A 21,733-nucleotide genomic window follows, 5' to 3' on the forward strand; every position below is an offset into this window, starting at 1 on the left:
GACCAGGTAGATAAATAAAGATTAGCATCAAGATGATACATTTAGAACCATTTTTATATCATGGTACACGCTGTATTTTGATCTTGTCAGATAAATAAATGGCTCTGCAAGGAGATGTCTTTGTTAACGCTAACTCCAGGGAGTTAGTAGACTCTTTATGGTACTCATCTGATTTGTAGCAGCTCTTGGTTATTTTCCTATCTGTTCAATAAAGGGGTGGATCTTAAATTTTGCTAAATAATTCTGTGCTGCATCACAGGCTGATCACCTGCCTAGTTGCATTTGGAATCTATAGTCAGTTTTACCTTACCATTGCTGTTCAAAATTGTTGTTTATTTATAAGAATATATATGGATTGTGAGATAAAACTGTAATGTAATGTAGAAAATATATGGAGTATATCACCCCGTATTCACTAAAGGAATTATTCCAGTGTTTCTTTAAATGTAGAATGTATGTTCCATATTATACTTTTGAAGTTGAGACAAAAAGATAGATGTTTCTATTGCTGCCTTTTTATTTCCCTATGCAAAAAAAATAGTGGAGTAAAAGCACAGATCCACCATACACTGTCTGGTTTTGTACATTAGAAAAATTGTGCCACAATGGGCCTATGGTTTTGTAGTTTTCTGATTTGTTTCTGTCAGATGATTTTGTAGGAGATAGCTTAAAAAGGAAGGCATTATAGTCATAAAAGGTTGGTGGCTATCCAAAACTTGTTTATTCATAGTTGTACTTTTCAAAATGGGATACATCATCTATAAGTTCTTTCATTAATGTGTCCTTAGGTTGTTCCTGAGAAAGTTTATACTGTGGACAGCAATATGTAGGAGCTGTTTAATTAGCTTGTTTTTCTTTTTTTTTTTTTTGGTATTTTATTTGTAGCAAAAAAAATAATAATTGTTTTATTCTATGCCACTTGAATGACATTTCATGTGCTGAGGCAACATTTTATCAGGAGCCAAATGGAGACTATTGATAATGATCTGGAAAGTTCTTAATTAAGCATAGTTCATCAATTATTCCTTGGGATATTCCCAATTTTTATTAAAGCTTGTTCTTTTCCAGGTGTTATTTGTGCACTTAGGTGCCATCATGTATAAATATACAGAGAAATACATAGATAAATGTATCTTGGAACCAAAAAAACTTTATTCTTAGAAACATTTCAGTTTAGTAACCTCATTCCTTCTTTACTGATAGAAATGTTAGGGTGCATGTTGAAATCAAAATGTAAAATTTCTTGTTCTTCAAATATTAGAATAAGATTCTAAGAATAAGATTCTAATATTTAGAATAAGATTCTAATATTTGAATTATATTTTCTTAAGAAAGCATGAGTCATGGTTATATCTTTTTATTTTTTTTTAACCGATGAGTAAGAGCTCTGAAATCATTGAAGTTTCTCTCAAAGATTGACTCAGTCTGGATTATGAGAATTTCTCCTACAATGACTAACAGAGGTTTTAGGTAGACAAAACTTCCATACCAAGCTTTTAGTTTGTCATTTTACTGCTGGTTTTAAGTCAACTTTTTGTTTGTAATTACACTGTCAAAACAGATAAAAATAATTTTTGGTATTAACTGTCTGCTTGCTTTTTCTAACCAGGTATTAAAGTGAAATTTAGAACCCAGGAACCTGATGGTTTAATTTTTTTCTCTGCATCACCTGGGAATCAAGAGGAATATATTGCACTTCAACTGAGGAGTGGGCGTCCTTACTTTCTCTTTGATCCACAGGTACACCAAAAAACAAGATTCTTTACCTACTTATCTATTTATTTATTTAAAATGGTTCAGGTTAACTGGCTCTTCACAGCCCTTAGTTAACTGGAGATTTTGGGGAAAGAAACATTAAAACACTAAAGCCTTTCTCCTTTTTTGTTACATTTACCACAATTCACAGCTTTATTTTTGCTTTTTTTTTTTTTTTTGGCCAGTACCATCAAACATTACTACAACTTAAAGTAGTAATATATCAAACAGCTAGAAAGAACAAGTTTTTGAATTAGTAAATAAAGGTTTTATATTTTTTAGTCATTCGTTCCTAAGCCTCCTATCTTGAGACTGTCTTTGCCTACTGACATCTCATTGCTATCAATGTGATGGAAGTAGTCTCTGACTTCCAGCAATAATGACTAGAGCAAAGACAAAAGAAATCAGGGAAATATCAAATAAATTCTACAAAAATTAAAAATAAGATCACATTCCTTGCATTTCTATTTGGGTATTTTCTGTTTTCTGTGTACTACAAAAGTGTATCTTCTCATGAATAATTACAAAGTTGGTTATATTTCATAAATCATAGAATCTGTGAGCAATTATGAGATTTTTCTAATGATACTGACAGAATTTGCTATCATATGTATCCATTTACATGTGCCATTTCTGTAGAGTTACAGCTGCTCCAGTGTTGCTGGAGGGCTGGGTCACTTTATTACCCACATCTTCAGTCATGCCTAATTATGTGGTTGGCATTGTGTCTATTGCTCCAGGAGTTGAATAGAAATGTTTAACAGTATAAAAAGGTGTGGATTGAGAGATGTTACAATCCACTTTGCTTCCTGAGCTCTGACATGGAACAGGCACTGGTGCTCCATGAACATGCAGAAACGGTGTGCAGCAATAAACCTTTTCTTCAGAAATGGACAATCTGTAGAGGAGGCATGGTGCTGCCCAAAGGCTAGTGTGAGATGGATGTAGTGACAGGGAGCCAATGGATTGGAGAGAGCCTAAAACTAAATCTGTATTCATCTTTCATATTTTAAGCATGTCTTTTCTAGTGGCTATAGCATGCTTAAGAATGAATGAAAGATAGAACTAAAACTGTTGGGCAATGGCTTTATGCAGACTACTTAGTTCTGGTTTGAGAGTGATGATCAGATCTGAATTTTTAGTTTCTTATGTCCATCCGTCTTCTAGAGCATATCTCCTTTTTTCCTGTTCTCCTTTCTATGGGACTGCCTTCTGTCTTGCTGGTTTACTTCTTCCTACTCGGAAGGATAGACTGATGGTGCTGTGGTCTCCAGTGCTGGGATTGGCAAAGGGTGGAGAAAGCACTTGGGGATGCTTTTTTTCCCCACAGAGGAGCTTAGAATTGGATCTGAATTTTTGTTACCTTGTCCTGTGCTTTCTGCTCTCACTTGTAATTTCTCTGAAAATGTTTTCTCACGAAACTGGTTCTTTGGTCCAGTGCTGTCTTCCCTTCTCTGACAGTTCTGGGTTTCAGCATTTCTAACACCAATTCAAGCTGCTTCTATGGTTTGCTGAGCTCAGCCTGTAGCTGATTTGTCACTTGAGATGAGCCACTTCCCAGAGCTTCCTGTTTTTACATAAGGGGGAATCACTGCTAATGCCTCTACTGCTTCCAGATTTGTTTTTGTACCATCCTCTTGGGGAACAGTTAAAACATGTATTCTTCATGGAAATGAGAAAGAGATGTCTGTGAACGCTTTCCTTTGAAACAGATGAAGAGACAGAGGAAGGGAGCTCATTTCCAAGGTCTTATCAAAAGGACTGTAGAGGTCAGTCTTCTGCTGACATATTTGTACTGGAGTTTTAGTACTGTAATTTTGTCATATATTAATGTGGTAGTGTCCAAAGGTTTCTTTTTGGATTAGGATTGAATTATAGTTGGTGTTGTAGGAGCACAAATACATCAAACTTTATTCTCATGCATTTAGGTCCCATAATGGTTGCTTTACAGCCTTCCGGAAATGACAGTTCTAATTAGCCACATGGGGTCTTTCCACAGTGCATGAACAAGTCTGGTCTCTAACAGTTCCAGGAAGATCTGCAATAAGGAGTTCTTTCTCCTCATTTGCCATGTAACTAGTGGCAAATACTGAGAGAAAAGGCAAGGAATTTCTATGCTCGAGGATTCAAACTAGATTCACAAAGGGCATTTAAACACCTAAATCTTGGTCATTTCATAACTTCGTCTCAGTTCTTTAGCCTCTTTTCTCTACTTGGATTTATAGTTACAAACCTAGATATAGCCAAGAAAGACCTTTTCATTATAGTTATGGTAGTGCATATATACTGACAGGAAGAGCACATAAAGGTCCCTGGCTTTCTTGTGCTTAATTCTTCCTCTCCACTGAATCTGTGCAATGTTCAGGAAGAATGCCATGAGTGCCTTGTTCAAAGATACTAGTGCATTGCTATTGCTACTGAACACGTGGTGTAGTCTTTTCTGTGACTGCATCAAATTGACACCTTGTAGTGATCCTATGGCCAATTAATGCAACCAAGGTTTTCTCTGTCATTGACAACTAATGGGTTCCTAGGTAGCAGTGAAAATTCTTGTTCATGTTTTGTATTATTAAACCTAATTCTGTTTCAGTGTGCCAGCCCTTAACATTCTTGTTGCAAGGATATTCAAATCTTTCTACATATTAATGAAGTCTTCCAAGTTTGCGTCCTCAGCAAGTTTCATGGGATAACCCTGCTTTTTGAGCTGCAACCCTCTAGGAAATAATAGCGATTGAACCTTGTGAATTTTATTAAATAACCTTCCTCCAACTCAGTTGTTCCTTTCTCAATATAACTGACTGTTGTCATCTCTTCTGCCATCTTCCTGTCCATGCAACAAGCCTCTGTAGCTTCTTGAATGTGAGTAACTGCTTACTATTATTTGCTATTCCTATCCTATAATGTCAAATATCACGTTCCATAGCAATTCTCATTCCTTCATTTGTGTATCGCTGTTTGCATTAGAATGCAAATGTTTTAATTGCTTCTTATCAACATCATGAGGTTTCTTAACCAGGTTATATGCATCTTTTTCTCTAATTACAGTCATGACATATATGATAAACATTTATGGCCCTGCCTTTGTACACTTCTATTAAAAAGTACAAAAATTTTTTTTGATGACATCCATGTCTGCTGTTTTTTTATCTATAGCAATTCGGTGTAATAGTCTGTGCTCCATTACAGCTGTGCCCTGTCACAGGTTAATTATCTTTACCCCGAGTCCCTTTCAGCATTCTTGTATGTATCTTTGCTCATGATAAGCAGTGCATTCTCCCTTCGTTGTATGTGCTCTGGGAATAGTCCTGCCAACTCTTCTTAGTGGGGAATTTTCAGAAGCCTAACTTGTTCTTCCCTAAGTGTGAATTTCAAGTATTTGTCCTGTCCATTCATACTTCTCTAAACTTTATGTACACTATCATTCATCTAATCTGACCATCTGTTTTGTCTTTCTTTTATGTTGTCTGTCTGCTCTTCTCCTTTCTTATTCCTTTGTTGTCATTCTTTGTTGGCTTCTACTTGTTTTCCAGGAGGCATGAGTTTCTTTTCTAACTGATCCCTACCTCGGTCTTGTCTGCATAGTTACGTTGTTCCACAGACCGTCCTCTAAGCTTGGTGCTTCTGCAAACCTTCAGCTGTCTGTGGAGTTTCTTCTCACCATAATTTCTTTAAACCTACCGCTGAATTTATAGTTGTGTTTCACAAGCTGCAGGTAATTTGTTCCTTTTTTTTTCCTTCTTCCCCAGGGAACCACTGAATATGTTATACAAAGTGAAATCACTAACAGTGGAAATTTAATGCTAATCTGAAATACGTTTTTCCTAGTGACTTAGGACAGTCTTCTGAAGAGAGTGTATCAGGATTCCTCTCCCAGTACGGAGGGAATTTAATCCAGCTCTTCTTTTAGAAGATGATCTATTTACTAAACTTGCCAGCAAAAAGAGGAATACGAGTTTCTTTTCTTATTTCCTGTGCAAAGTGGTAGATGGAGTCTGAGGATGAGCTGTTATTCAAGGAAAAAAAGGAAGATCGAGAATACCTAGTTATGAATCCTAACTGTGCCTTGCTGCCTGGCACTGGCAAAACTTCAGTACTCATTTACTTTCTCTCTGGTAGGAATTTGACCATTGAAAAAACCCGACTGGCAGAATTCTATTTATGTTACGGCTTTGCCACCTAGCCAGTATTTTTGAGAATCCATATTTGTGATCTTGTTTTTTTTGTGTACATGTTTTCATGAATGTAAACATCAGCATGAAGAGCCACAGAGATTCCAATTTATTTATATACTACTGAGAGTTGCTAAAAATTAAGACTTACTGTATGGCTCAGCAAAATAATCCAGATTTGGTTCCCTATTTGTGTCAAAATGCATAACCCGCCATTTCACAACAGGATATTTGAGTGTTATCGCAGAGTCACCCAGGTGGTTCTCAGTAAAATGTCAGAGACCTTCAATGCAGTGCATTCTGAATCCTGAACACAGTCTTTTTTCTTCCTTTTTTTTTTCTTCTTCCTGAAATTAAGCACAGGTTAGCACATATGGTTGTGTGGTCCCAGATTGAAATGATCACAAATAAATGTGGTTTCTAATGTATAAAACTATTAATGCTCTAGACTATTGCCAAACATAATATGAAGAACCACTTATTCAGGCACCTGATCTTTAGAATGCAGCATCGTTTGTAACAATTTTAACGCTAACTAAGTACACTTTGATGAGACAGCATTTAATAAAATGCTCATTAATTTCATCATTAGCAGGGGTATGCTAAGAAGTAAGCCAGTTTCTTATGTCACGCCCAATTAGCATCCCATGCTAGTAATCCCATTAGTATTGTTGAATTCACTAATGGAAAAACTAATGGGCATGCTACCAGGGCACATTAATTGGGCATGACACCAGTTCTGGTTTTAATTATTAAACTACGATAATGAAATGTGTGTTTGTAAAATATTAAAATGTTGAAACAGAAGAGAAGACAAAAAAAAATAGTACATGAAAGAGTGCATATTAGAATGATTAGAATGTAAGGATATATAACTTTGTATTATTATCATGGGATGGAGGACTGCTGTACAAACTGTCTCAATACCAAGCCATTGGCTGAATGGAGTGGGAAACATGCTGTAAATGTTCATGGGAAGTACTTTCTTCTGTAATTACGTACATATGTACATATCTTATGTATTTTCATATATAGGATACATGGTGAGTTCACGATTAAAAATGTTCAATAAAATACATGCAGTATTTATAAATGTATATGATGACAAGCAATTTCTCTTAGATGCACGTCACTTCAAAGGCACAATACTTTTCAACAATGCCTTTAAAATATTAGTACAATCTGTGATTATTTTTATTAACAGGTTTTCTTCATATGCATAACTCTATGCATAACTCTAGAGTCCTTGTGCCAGAAAGAGTACTAGATGATCTGAGAAAAAAAAAAAAAAAAAAAATCTGAGCTTTGGAAAAAGATTTGGAAAATTTTTAGAAATTGTTTTTGTTAAGCTTGTCAAGCTATGAAATAACTACAAAGACTGCAGTTCTTTAATATCATATAGTGCCTGTGCAGCATAATGCTTTTATGTGGTTACCTGGTACATAGAACAAATTTATTTTGTGAATTCAGCTGAATAACACTGAGTTACCATGTGGTTAAAGTACAATATAAAGTTCTGAGAGAATATTACTGAGATTACTGGGAAGATTGAACACATTTTGGATGTGAATCCCAGGAAAATTTTTGAAATTAAGTAAATTCAAATATTGATTAAAAAAAATATGCATTGTTTTGATGGTTTATAGCCTTGAGATTTGGTTTGACATCTGCATCTGTTATTTTCCTCTTACTCAGCAATCCAGACAAGATTTTTCTGTGTTTTGTCACGGTCATCTCTATATTCAGCCCCTTATGTCGTTATATATTTTTTTGTTTTAATAAAACCAGGGAAAAAATTAAAAACACTTTTACAGTCTGTATGTGTACAAGCTTGTACTGTAAAAGCATCCTCATTAATTACCTTCTAGATTGTTTTTTTTTTTCTGAATCTCATGGTATGACCTTTTTCTTCATAAATGTACTATACCCTCCCACCCAAAACTTCAGTTCCTTTTGATACCAGGTTAACAGAGATGACACGCTTCTTCATACATCACTACAAATGCTCCTCTGTTTTGAGTCACTTCCAATAGACAGGCTCTGCAGTCAACAATCCTAATGTGAAGGTGCTTTCTCTGAACTGAACAGCACATTGAATCATATCCATCAAACATACAACCATAGCAATCCATGAAGTAGTTAAATAGAAACTTCATTAAAGAAAAAATCAGAAATCTGTGTGACATTACCCTCAATATTTGTCTCATCCTTGTTTTTATCATGGGAATGACACAGGGTTTTCTGTTTTTGATAGAAACTGGACTGGATCCTTCATTCGTTATGTATTTGAGGAGATTAATTTGTTGGGGAATCAGTTATAAACATCATTCAGTATTCCAAAAGAAGCTACATAGAGGACCTTTGTCTTTATTTTCTGGATGTTAATATACCACAGTGGTATGAAGAGTTAAGGTATAATTCTAAATCTTACCACCTTCCTGTTCTAACTTGGATTCTTCTGTTAATAAAAAGGGATCTGCAGTAGCAGTCACACCAACTAATGATGGTGGAAAAGAGTACAATGATAACAGTTGGCACCAAATAATTGCTACAAGAGTTCAAGCTCTGGGAAACATCACAGTGGATGGGCAGTACACAGGTAATCAATCCAGATTTGCTTCATTATTTTGGTACTACTTGGGTTGTTGCTCACTTGCTTACTTTCTCACTACTTGTGTGCATCCATACAACAAAAAATTCACTCAGTTTTTTAACAAAATAGCTACTCTTTTGTCAATGCATCTGAAGTATGTGTCTGCTGTGAATCTGATAATGTAATACTAGGAATGAGAAGTCTGCTTTTTTATGCTCGTGAATGTATGATTGTGTTGATGCTCTTTTGTGACATAGAATTGTAAATATTTCCAGGATATGTATGGGGAAATATTAGGAAATATTCTACATTAGCATCTGTTATCCAATGTCAATATTCCTTTGAGCTGAAAATCTGTTGAAAGTATAAACACAAGAATCTTGACCAATTTTGTTTAGGTTCTTCCTTAGCTGCTAGTGGCAGTACCATTATTGGAGAGAACACTGGAGTTTTTGTTGGAGGAATTCCACAGGGTTATTCTATTGTAAGAAGGGATGTAGGTGAGTATGACTGTGGTCTATGTAATATGGTGTACCTGGAATCCTAGACAGTGGCACTGACTTAACTGCTTTTGCAGTAGTGTGGGCTGTATTGACATTGTGCCAGGAACAAGAGGACCATACTTAATTGCATAATCATTTACATAATTATTTGGTAAAAAATAAGCCTATACAATTGGTTTAGTTCTTAATGTTTGGGATAGACTGAAATATCTGTATATCTGTTTTAATCAGCGATAAAGCAATGTTACATCTAATAAGGTCTGTGTACATTTTAATGAATTATATAACTACAGAATTATAGAACTATGTCTGCAAGCAAGTTGTTGTGTAGGTGAAGCTTATGTGTGTGTTTTATGTTCTAGATTCCAAAGTTCTTTCCCAAAAATGCATGAAAATTGTTTTTACTAGCTTAAACACAAGTTTGTGCATCCCACCTGGTTGCAGAAACAATATGTACTAGCCTTTTTTAGAGTGAGTTAGGATCCTTCAGGGACTGTTGCATTGTACTTAGTGCTGTATGAATATATCTGTATTCTACAGCTGTATTTGTGTGAAGCTAGATCATAGCTGGCTTCCACAGAATCAATAGACATATGCCTTCATATATAAACTCAGCCTATATGCCAAGAGTATAGTCTACCAACAGATAACTGGTACTTTTTAGTTCATAAAAAAACAGGATACAGTCAGCCGTTCTCAGTGGATTCATATCCAGATTTACATTTTTTCATATAAATCTGAAAGCCAAACTGTTCATTAAGTTTGCATTCCCAACAGTGATAAAGACGTGAAATTTAATCAATGGCTTGCACTGAGGTACACTATAATACAACTTCCTCTTTACCTTCTTTACTTCAGGTTACTAAACCCACAAATATGTGCATGCGTTCTTCTAAAAACTTTAGTTCATAAAATTATCGAGGATGTCTTCCTTAAAAACCTCAGCTAAATAATGAAAATGAGATTAAATATCATTCAAGAGAATACTATCTACAAAACCAGATTTATATTTTTGTCTCCAGTAAAGAAAGAGAGACAGAAGTCATGCATAAGCGGTTTTTTTTTATTGAAACAAGGAAATAAGAACTTCCTGATGGATCTTCTAGAAGTGTATTCACCTGTCGAAGCTTTTGCAACATTGCTTTTTCCTATTTAGCAGATGCATGCCTTTCTTCAAAATAGCGCATTTTTTTTTATTTTTTTTTTTTTAAGAGAGAATAAGCCTAAAATCTTTCCTTGGAATCTTCATGGAGTAGTTATATTCTGTTGAGTTGAAGTCACCTGTATGCAATAACTCAACAAGTTTAAAATTTTCTAGCTATGTGGTAGTAGTTGCTGTCCTTAGTGACTAGATGCATTCATAAATCTGAATTAAGTTTGGAGACAGATTTAGTGATATATGATAATGATAGTGGTTATCAATTCACACATGCACATATGTGATAGGGTGAATGTGTATAAAACGTGCATTCATCCCTATGCTTAGTTGCAGGTGATTGCCTTTAATAAATGATTTTCCTTTTCTTCAGGGATGAAGACGATAATCCAGAAAGGATTTGTGGGGTGTCTCAGCGACTTTTTTTTGAAAAAAATGCATACGCCCTATGAAAACTGGGAATCTTTGAACTGGCAGGATGCTGAAGAGCAAAACAACGTCTATCATATTTGGGAAGGGTGCCCCATTGTCCTATCAGAAGGAGCACATTTTCTTGGAAAAGGTAATTTGCTGTACTGTGTACTAGCCATGTATGTTCTTGCAACCTAAAAGGGAGTCATACTGAAAGTATTACAGTGATCTGATTTTCAAAGCAGTTTTAGCTATATAGTATTATTTTTAAATGCTTTAAACTTGCTTTCATGGAGAGGTGGTGCTGCTCTAACTGCAGGTAGATTTGATTATTTTTTTAGACAGCCAGATGTCCATAATATATCAAAAAATGCCAGGTCTCACATTGTAGCAAGATGTTAGGACATTGCACCAGTTTGGTTTGTTACAATAAATTACGGAGAAGTGTCATTTACAAAGCTGAGTGAAAGCTATAAACCTTAGTCTTGAAACTTCTGAGATCTTCATGTCCAATCAGAAAGTAGCATATAGATTTCTGCTTTTTGTTTCTTGAGCCTATTATTTCTGTATTTGATTAACTTATTCATGTATTTACTTTTTTTCAAGGCTTCCTAGAATTGCATTCACATGTTTTCAGTGGCGGACAGGAATTTGAGATCTCCTTCAAATTCAGAACAGATCAACTGAATGGATTGCTTTTGTTTGTTTACAATAAAGATGGCCCAGATTATCTTGCAGTAAGTTTAGAAATCAGTACAAATAACTGTATTCAGGTATGATCATTGAGTTTTGCGTACTAAGATACACCCAGCAGATAAGTTACCCAAGTTATTTATAATAAGAAAAATATCAGTATATGAAAAAGCAGAATTATTCTCTTTGCTGGGTTAGAAGTGACTAAAAAGTAGAATAAGAGACTTGTATCAAAAGAGTTCTCTTCATTCTTGGTTCATTTATAATCAAAAAGATTTATTCATTTTGATTTAAAATATGAGAATTGCCATACAGACTGAAATTAGTGGTCCAGTTTAATCCCATCTCACTTCTTTCACGTTTTTTCAAAACTGTTGAGGAAGCTGCAAAAGTCCTGTATTAGGCAAATGTGTGAGAGATGCCTATGAGCTTTCATTTTGTGTCTGTTAAATAAGACTGTTTTATGCTTAGGACTTTGGTTAAGGTTGAATATGTTTGTTGCAGTTTTTCAAACACTTTGTATTGACTACATGGTTCTGTTTTCATATTTTTCTTCTTCCAAGGATTTTGAATATAATTAGACTGTGGTCACCACTGCATAGTGGGTCAAACTATAGTTATTACTTGCACCAACTAGCATCTATTACAGAGGATTACATTGAAAGTAATATTTCTTTTTAGTAGATCCAAGAAGCAATCATTTACACATAGAGATTTTTGAGTCTATTGTTATTCTTTATAACCTGACCTGCCCTTTCCATTTCTATTTTATTTTATTTGTTTATTTATTACTTTGCAGCTGTTTTGCTAATGGCTTGTCACGTCAAAGCCTGTTTTATTGTATGGCATTATATCTAATGTGCTCTTTCCTTTAAACTTCTGACATAAAGCATATAAATATATTTTTCTCCTTTTCAGGTCAGCTATAACTTACTCTGTATTTACTTTTTTATATTACTTTTTCAGCAGATGTTTTTTTCCTGGATTTTGAATTCTCCTAGACCTGATTGCTTCCTCCTTTTCAAGCAGCCTTGGTTCAGAAATTATAATGAGTTGCAATAGCAAGTCTTTTTAATTACATGATATTGCTTTAGTTTGTCCTCAAGTAATGACCAGAGTCATGGGCTAGTAGCATAAGATGCTATATACACTATTGTCCCACACTAAAAGGACTAGTATGTATGTAATTCATGGTACAGGGGCACTATTTACTTGAACAGTATTCACAAGGACAAACGTGGGGCTTGGGTTCTTCTGGAGATTCTTGTGGCATGTGGTCCTTGTTTCCTTCCTCTTGCTCTGCGAAAGACTAACAGAAATATGAGAAAAGCTCTGGCTATAAAAGAGAGAGGGGACTTAGTAAATTTAAAGTGTAGTCAAAAGCACAATGTAGACACTTTTGTTTTGTACTCATACTGCCAGATTTTTGCCAGTTTTATTTTTTTATTTTATTTTTAACACCAAAAATTGTGGTTAGTTTTCATAGCATTTTTTCTAAACCAAGTAAAAAATTTTTAATCTCCCTTTACACCTGACTGGGAACATCTCCATAACCTTGTGATGAGGAATTTTAGAGAGGATGAGTATATGCATGCTTTTCCAACCCTTGCAGCTTTGTATTCTGCACATACATAATGATGACAGAAGGTTTTTCCGTACACTTGAGCTCACAAAAAAAGGTTAATAGGAAGTGAAAATGAGGTGTGTAGCATGTTGCGCATGAGCTACGATGTCTTTGTTAGGAGCTTTGGTCAGGAGACACTTGCACTGCAAAACAGATTAGAAGCTATACCACTTATCCTGAGCACAACGTATGATGGTATTCCCTGACCCATCCCTTTGCATAGATCACAGCTGTCTTATTAGCTTTATAGTTTTGGAATGACTGTAGCTAGACACATGGCTGCCTGCTACCAAACTGCCAAAGAGTCTCTCTTGTCTTCTGGCCAAGACAAAATTATGTCCTAGAAAGGTGCTCTGTGTAAAGGTCATTTCTTCCACGAGTTCCAAGCCCTGAGATAATTCACTGAAGTTAGAGAGGTCAGTCTGATTCTCTTTGGATCCAGACATAATAATTTGAGCAAACTATGAACAGATAAAGTAGTATGAATTGCTTGCTCTTGCTCTGGCATGTGTCTCCCCATGAAAACAAGAAAAACAAAAACAACAAAACTCTAATATCTAACTGTGATTTTTCCTGTTACAACTTGTGTGTTGCCTCTCATCCTTTCACTATGTATATCTGAGAAGAATCTGGGTCTGTCTTCTCTATATCCTTCCACAAGGTAGTTGAACAGAGGCGAAAGTTCTCATCACACCTACTCTTAAGACTGAATAAATCTGGTTCTCTCAGCCTCTTTTCATATGTCATGTACTCCAACCCTGAGCAACTTGGTGCCCTTCCACTCAATTTACTCCAGTGTGTCATATATCTTCCTTGGACCCACTGACTACCCTCTTTCTAATACAGCCCAGTGCCTGGTTGATCTTCATCATTTCGAGGGTACACTGCTGACCAGTGTTCAATTTGTAATCAACCTGCACCCTCCAAGTCATTTTCTTCAAAGCTGCTTTTTATTGCCTAAAATATCAGCTGCAGCCTCTTTCCTATCACCTGCAAACTTCCTAAGAGTACATTCATTCCATTTCCCAGATCATTAATACATTTTTTAAACAGAATTGGTCCCAGTATCAATACCTGAGAGATGTCACAAGTAACCAGCTGCTTGTTGAACATGCCAGCATGCCTGTGGAAACTCTCCTTGCACTTTGTGTCCTTTTCCATATCCTGTCTGAGCTTTGGCTTTCCTGATTCCAACACTGCATGCTCAAAGTAAGAATTGTGTGTAGAGGAACAGTATCATTGCAACTTGCAGTGATGCTTAATATCTGTACTCCAAATTCTAAAAAGTATGCTTTTAACCACTGAACTGAGAACCTGTTCAGGTTTGGGGTTTTGGTGTAATGCTCTTAGAATGATCTTAATTTGTCTCTGGTGAGAGATGGTAACTAACATGTCCATTGGGAGAATGAGATGATCTTCATGTATTTATGGTTTAACATCATAATGTATATCCAGAGGATAAATTAACAATCAAGCATTTTTAAAGTGGTCTCAGAATTTTATCAAAAACAAACAGTTCATGAGATGTTTTTATAAACCTTTGCTTGGTACCAGAGACAACCTGTAAATGCCAGATGTATCCAGGACTTTTTTTTTTTTTTTAATCTTCATCATGCAGAACAGTTCAAACTGAACAGTGGTCTTCTAGCTGTTCTTGAGCACTCTAAATGTCAGTCCAGGTCATTACAAAAAGCACAAGCATCAATCTCTGCCTGCTTTCTGCTTTCAGACAATATCAAACTGAGTAAATTGGAAGAGGGGATGTGCTGAGTCGATCACCCCATGTTGATCACCATGTCTTCTCTCCAGCCACTAGGTCTGGCAGACTTGTTGGTGTACTGCTGTAGTCATGCAGCTGAAACACTTTCTTCCCACCAGGACAGCGTGATCCATGTTACTTCTCATCAGTGAAAAAAAATGACGACTTGTCCAATGGACTGCTTTTACAAGCTATAGTATCAATACTGATGCCATGATTTCACCTGTATTTTAGCGACGTAAGCTATGAAGGGCTGTTTACTCATTGAAATGGAAAAAGCTGTAGCCCCAAAGAAGCAAATAGACAGGCAAAACCCTTGACATCACAAAAGTCTTGTGAGCAAGCAGTCAGTGTGCAATTTGGAACAGGATAAATATTGCCAGGGGCATCTCAAGTACTGAGTTCTTTCATATACTGGAGTCCCTGTTAAGAAAATACAATCTGATTATGAATACTGCAATATTAATGTTACCAGAAACCTAAATATGTCAGCTTGTCAATACTGGTAATAAGCATTTATTTTATTTTTTTAGTTTTTATTTACTTAAGAATTTGTCATGAAAGAAAAAATGCCTTTTTGTGAGCTTATCCATACTTTTCAACCACAAGTTTATCATCAAAATATTTAGTGCTCTATACCTGCCAATTTACACTCTCACCCCACTTGCATTCAATTCAGTTAGGATAAAAAGTTTTGCAGTAAAGCATTTGGAAACTTCTGCAGTAAAAAATTAAGTAAAATGTGTTTCTATTAGAAAACTGGCACATTAATCTCAAAAAGCACATACAAAAACAATTATTTTCTTACAAGATTTAGGAGAATGAGGATGAAATACAGAATCAATGTACGCTGGAGAAATTTGAAATTGAGTTCACCAGCCAATTAAAAAGAGCTTAATCAGGTCTGACATTTCATTTCCTTATTATCTTCTTACATTCTTCCAAAAAACGAATTGATAGATAAAATGGTGTTTTCTCATTCTCAAAAAAAAAAAAAAAGGAAAACAGTCCTGAGTCATTGTCTTTTCTTTTTACTTAGTTACATTAGTGCTAAACCAGTTGTCAAAAAAAACCCTACAACAAACAAACAAAAAACCACACAGAATATGTGTTCCTACATTTTGAATTTAACTGGTGCACTGCATTTAGCATGGTTTGTGCAAATAATTTTACTTGAATTTCTGCTATCCTGAAGATAAAAATATCATTATCATTTTAAAACTTGATTTATTTTTAAAATATCTGCAGTGTACTCATCTTTTATTGTTCTGTATGTGACATCTTTTTTAAAATATTTTCTCTGTTTTAAAATCTATAGATTGAACTGAAAAGTGGAATATTAAACGTCTTGTTAAAAACGGGCACTGTCTTTACACAAGTGGATCTCTGGTTAGGACTGTCTTATTGTGATGGAAAGTGGAAGAAAGTAACTGTGAACAAGGAGGGCTCTGTAGTTTCAGCAAGTATGGATGAACTGAGAGAGCAGATGCTGGAACCCCATGTTCAGCAACTAAAAGTAAACTCACCTATCTACATAGGAGGAATCCCCCCTGAGATTCAGAGTTCTTATAAAGAGCTGGGGCCAGAACAAGGTAAGGTGACACCAAGAGCAACTTATGTTTTTCAAAAACTAGCACCATGTGCAAGGTTGTTGGTGGACGCTCTGCTCATAGTATAAATTCATGAATATGTAACATTTATCAACACTAGCAGAGAAGTAATTCATCCTCCCATCCATTGCTGTTTTAACTGCAGTTATCCATAGACATTCAGCTTAATTTACCCCTTTGTAATGCTATCCTTTTGTAATGCTATCAAATCTTTCCAAGCTAGTGATAGGTGGAGCAATCCAAGTCATAAGAGAGAAGAAATTGGAGAATAGCAAATGGTTATCTGAGATACCCAACCAGAAGAGCTCAGATCACTCTCAGAGAAAGCCAGTTCCGATCAACTTGTTTCACTTGATCAGCTTGTCATGTTAGTCACAGATCTGGAATACAAAACCAATGGAACGGAGTACAAACAGCTTAAATCACTGTAGTGAGGCTGGATGCTGGCACACGTAGCAAACAGTAAGGGCTTATTAGTCCTTTTGCAGACAATATTGATTATGGTCTAAAAAAAAATAGTATAAAATCCTGAATTTGGATTTTGGCTATGTTACCTGATCTTTTTCACATTACCAAGAGGAAGGGAGATGTCCACTCTGACCCTTTTGCTCTGGGATAGGTCACATTTATAGGAAAAAGAGAAAAGCATTATTTATAGTCTGCACCTAAGGATTGAATGTATGAAATGTAGTCAAAAAGCTGCCTAAAAATTACCCGTTTACTGTTTGGGTGTGGATTTTTGTTACTTATGATGCTATTCATCAGTCCTGGTGTATTTTTCGGATACAATGGGCAAACAAGTTGCAGTCAGTGAGTGTTTAGTGGGGAATCTATTAAATAACTTTACACATTAAATGCATGCATTCAAGTAAGCTCTGCAGAGCTTCGTGGAAGCCTTGTGAATTCACAGCTACAGAAAGGATTGAATCAAATCAAAGCACTAACGTTCACAGCTCAAAAATATTGTTTTCAATATTCTTCCAGCTGTAGGTATCACACATTTTATAATCTTCCTGCAGGTTCCATATGCACAATTTTAATGGCCCAAAAGAGCTACCAAGTCATAGCCTGACAATGTTGCCTCATAGCAGATGGTATGGCCTTGCCAGTGAATGCACTCTCAGTTCCTGCAGCAAAGAGATCTGTGAACAAAGAATCTAGGGCAAAATAACATCTAAAGTAAATGCCTGAAGTGAATATTCAGGCACATCAATTAACGTTACTTTTTTCATCACGCCTGCCCAGCACACTGCAAAAGAAGATGGCAGCAGTAAATTTGGTTTTAGAACTTCTGATGACAAAAATATTTTTGTGTTCCTAAATGAAGATTTAGATGAGCAAGATTAGGCATCCACATATTAAAATTTAGGCTTAAGTGCATATTTTTAACTTATGTCTGACCCTGTCACGTTCTCAAATATAGCCTGTCAGTTTCTATCAGTGTGACCAATCAGAATGATATTGGTAATGGCAAGATTGAGCAAAAAGAAAGGAGGTAAGGTTGAAACAGGACATAGGTCCACAGGATGTTAGGGCACACAGTCCAGAAAGTATTGACATCTGTGTTTTGCTTTTCTCTAATGTGAATTTCAAATAAGCTTGTGTTACTAGACTGTTATAAATAGTAGAAAACATGCTATCAACACTACATACTTAATATACTTTTTACTTAATTCTTTTTATTTCAATTTTGCTTTATACAACTCCCTAAAACATAGAGTTTTGAAATGTACTTTTATTTAGGAATATAATGATATATTGGTATGATAAATGGAATATGGAGACTTTCACAGGTTAATAAATATTTACCAAAAGTTTTCTCAATTAATGGCTGCTTGGTAGTAAATTTTGAATAAATGCATGTTGTTTTCTTCACCTCAAGCAAGGGATAAATATCCTCCTCCTCCCCCCCCTCCCCATCTCTATGACACTTACTTTATTTTAAGAAATTTCAGCTAGAGGCTGTGGGCCTTTGCATGACACTTCACATGTAGTCCTGAGAAGTCACTGTGGAGGGGAGCTGGCAGGAAAGTTTGTGAGAATTTGTACTGTGATTATTTATTCTGCAGCTTCCTGAGCATAAACAAAAAACTACTTGGCTGACATCAGTGAGAAGTCTATAAATAGTGATAAATGCATCTAGAATGATCCTAAAAAAAAAAAAAAAAAAAAAAAAAGGATTAAAATAGGTTATATAGTATGCATCCCAATCACAAATAAAGCAATGGTTCATTTTGTCTAATTATTAAGATGCTTGTGGAGACCGGGATTAATTCTTTCCTCTGCCGCAGACTCAGAAACCAACCAAATCTCTGTGGAGTAGGAGTTGAGCTTAAATTAAGATGTGTCTATTTAAAAGAGCAGTATCTCTAAATTCCCAGCATGGTGGAGGGGGAAGGTGTTTTATAGGCTTATTCAGAATAGGTACCCACCTTCAATGCCACTTCCCTTTTCCATGAACTATGCATGAATATTGGATTCTTAACTCAGGTGGCTAAGTGTGAATACTGCTTTCATCTTCCATCTTGTAGAAATAAAGGCTATAAAAGTACAAAAGATATAAATATAATGCTTGCAGAAAGCTGAAAAAGAGCACTGATCTGTGAGAGACTGATTTTTAATTTGCAAAGTTAATACAAAAATGAATTAAGTCTTCAGTTTGGTTACTGTTTCCATTGGTTTTACATTAACCACTGACTGCTGAACTTTACCCAGATCTGAGAAATAGTTTACATCAATGCATTAATTTCTTTATAAATTATATCATAGAAATATAAGGAAACTTGAAGAACTGCACCCTGAAATTTTGTGATTTTGTTTTTGCAAATAACTAATTTAACATATTTATAATATTGGTAAAAATGTACCACACACACTGAAACATAAATGTACACCTATATACAAATAAATATAAAAGTTACTTAATTTTTTCAAGTAAACAAACAGTTTGGGGGTTATGTTTTCAGAATATGTTTGCAAGCAGTATACCAGATATACCTGTATTACAATAATCTGATATACCTCTGTCATCTCTTTGGTATGTTTTAAATCTACATATCCTCAGTTTGAGGAGAATGTATCAACAAAAACATCAGCAAGCAACAGAAAGCTGATTTTCAAATTCAGACTCACTTTTATGGTAATAATTTTAAAGGCAGAAGGGATGAAGCAGAAAAGAAATATTTTTTCATGGGATGGAATTGATAACAATGAAAGTACAAGTTCAGTAAGGCAGGAATTCCACACTAGAATACCAGTGATTTTTACTAGCATTAGTGTCTTGACAGGAGGGACAGAATTCTCGTGTTGGAAGTTAACATTTTCACATTACAGTCTTTAATGCTGAAGATATAGATTTGAAAGGAACAAAAATGACTCTTAATTAATGACTGAGGCTCTTTATGTGATACTAATCCCTTACTGTTTGCTAGGTTTCGGTGGTTGCATGAAGGATGTTAAATTTACACGAGGTGCTGTCGTTAACTTGGCATCTGTGTCCAGCAGTGCTGTCAGAGTCAATCTGGATGGATGCCTATCAACTGACAGTGCTGTTAACTGCAGGGGAAATGACTCCATCCTAGTATACCGAGGAAAAGAGCACAGTGTTTATGAGAGTGGTCTACAACCATTTACAGGTAACACATTGGTTCCTTAAACAAAATACATAATTTTTATTTTGTTCTGTATTAATGTGTTCAGTCTTTTTTTTTTTTTTTCTTTTTCTCCCCTTTTACATTTCTCTGTTTTCTTTGAAGAATACCTTTATAGGGTGGTTGCCTCAAATGAAGGAGGATCAGTATCTAGTGTATGGACCCGCATTCGTACAAGAGAGTCAGGTAAATACAGTTTTAAGGCTTACTTATAACTTTTTTTTTTTTTATATGCTACCTAATCTATCTAATGTTAGGTTAGAGGAAATCCCACCACAACAATTTTGAGCAGTCTAAGTTGCATAGTATTTCTAAAGGGACTAAAACTGCTTGATGCTTTGGATAGGTAGCAAGTTACTGTCTCATTTCAGCTATAATGTGTTCAGGCAAAAAAATCTTCATATATAATTCCAAGTCTTTTCCAAATACATATTGTATTATGCAATTGTATGAGAGCAAGGAATGTGAAATAATTGAATTGCATTAAATGAATAAGAAGAGACATGCATCTAGGCACATTGATACGTGCATATCCAAACTCACATTAAGGAAGTCTGCTAGAGGAAGTAAATTTCCTATTTTCCTATGTATAACCAAGTGATACAAAATCAAGTGCAGAGAAAGGAGATAGCAGGATAGCAGGAGCAAGCTGTGGAGGATGAGAAGCCATGTAGTTAGTGAGAAGAGGGTCTAGTACAAGCTTTTATTTACATTGCCTGCACATGGCTATGCTGCTCATTGCTGTTGAATGATGAGAGTGGGGGAAGGATTCTTTTTACAAGTAACCTGTACGTTGTGTGTGAAAATACAGTAATATTTAACAGAAAAGCAGCATGTGCCTTGTGGAAAGGGTTTCAAAGGAGCATAATTCCTGCTGAGCCTTAAAGATCACATTTGTCTTACATATCATGAAGAGAATTTAAAGGACATGTCCTTTTCTGTTCAGTGTTTTTAGCAAACTTTATTGAGCCAGCAAGTTTTAAGATCTACAGTTCTGCATTTTTTATTTACTCAACTTTTCCTCTTCCATAAAGTGAAGCCTTAACTGCATTCCATTAATGCAGAGAATTCTTTTGATGCAAGATATTCAATGCATGATCTTAAAAAAAAGATAGCCTGTGTTAATATTTGACTTGCAATGCACTCTTACACAACTTAGTGTCATTATTTTGTGTACCACCCAGAAGAAAGAAGATGTATATATATTTTCATATCAAGTGTGTGACCACAGTAGGTTTTCCCATAAATTTATGTTTGTAAGCTGACCACAGCATTGAGCAACTACATGTTCCCCAGGGTTGGAGAATAATTGCACTATTTAATTGTTTTTGAGATGTCCCTTATGAGAAGAACATCTGCTATACCGTACCTTACCTTGCTCTGTAATACATTTCAGAACTAATAAAATCAATATAATACTGTATTAACTGAAACTTTCCAAGACTATCACATTGCTTCTTTATATAAGCATTACGACTTCCAAGTATTTTTTATACTTTGCATTCTAGTACCTTTCTTATCAAAAACAAACAAACAAACAAAAAAAAAAACCAGAAAAAACAGCAAACACTGTCTGTATTTATATTTAATGAAACTAAACAATAAAATTACAAAAAAGTGGTTATTTGATGGTGAAAAAAGAAAATGAACATCAGCAGGGCTAGGGAGGCCACATGCATTTACAGCAAACTCATCATCCATCATCCTGCCATAGTGTTCCTTGGGTCTTTCCTCTGCATCCCTTGTGCAGTCATCTGTGATGAAGTTGTTACTGGCCAGACCTTTACTTGGTATAGCAATATCTAATAAA

The 21,733-nt window shown here is 35.4% G+C and overlaps 1 protein-coding gene across 1 annotated transcript in view; it reads left to right on the plus strand.

The window, feature by feature from the left end:
• The window catches only part of USH2A (usherin), a 422,856-nt gene that overhangs the window by 164,647 nt on the left and 236,476 nt on the right, over positions 1-21,733 (plus strand). Inside the window, 8 exon segments of the mRNA XM_050709829.1 lie at positions 1,610-1,740; positions 8,397-8,523; positions 8,916-9,017; positions 10,550-10,738; positions 11,194-11,324; positions 15,982-16,255; positions 19,705-19,908; positions 20,029-20,109. Coding sequence (XP_050565786.1) covers positions 1,610-1,740; positions 8,397-8,523; positions 8,916-9,017; positions 10,550-10,738; positions 11,194-11,324; positions 15,982-16,255; positions 19,705-19,908; positions 20,029-20,109 — 1,239 coding nt within the window.

Source organism: Cygnus atratus, chromosome 3 (genome assembly GCF_013377495.2).
Source record: "Cygnus atratus isolate AKBS03 ecotype Queensland, Australia chromosome 3, CAtr_DNAZoo_HiC_assembly, whole genome shotgun sequence".
Classification (NCBI taxonomy): Eukaryota; Metazoa; Chordata; class Aves; order Anseriformes; family Anatidae; genus Cygnus; species Cygnus atratus.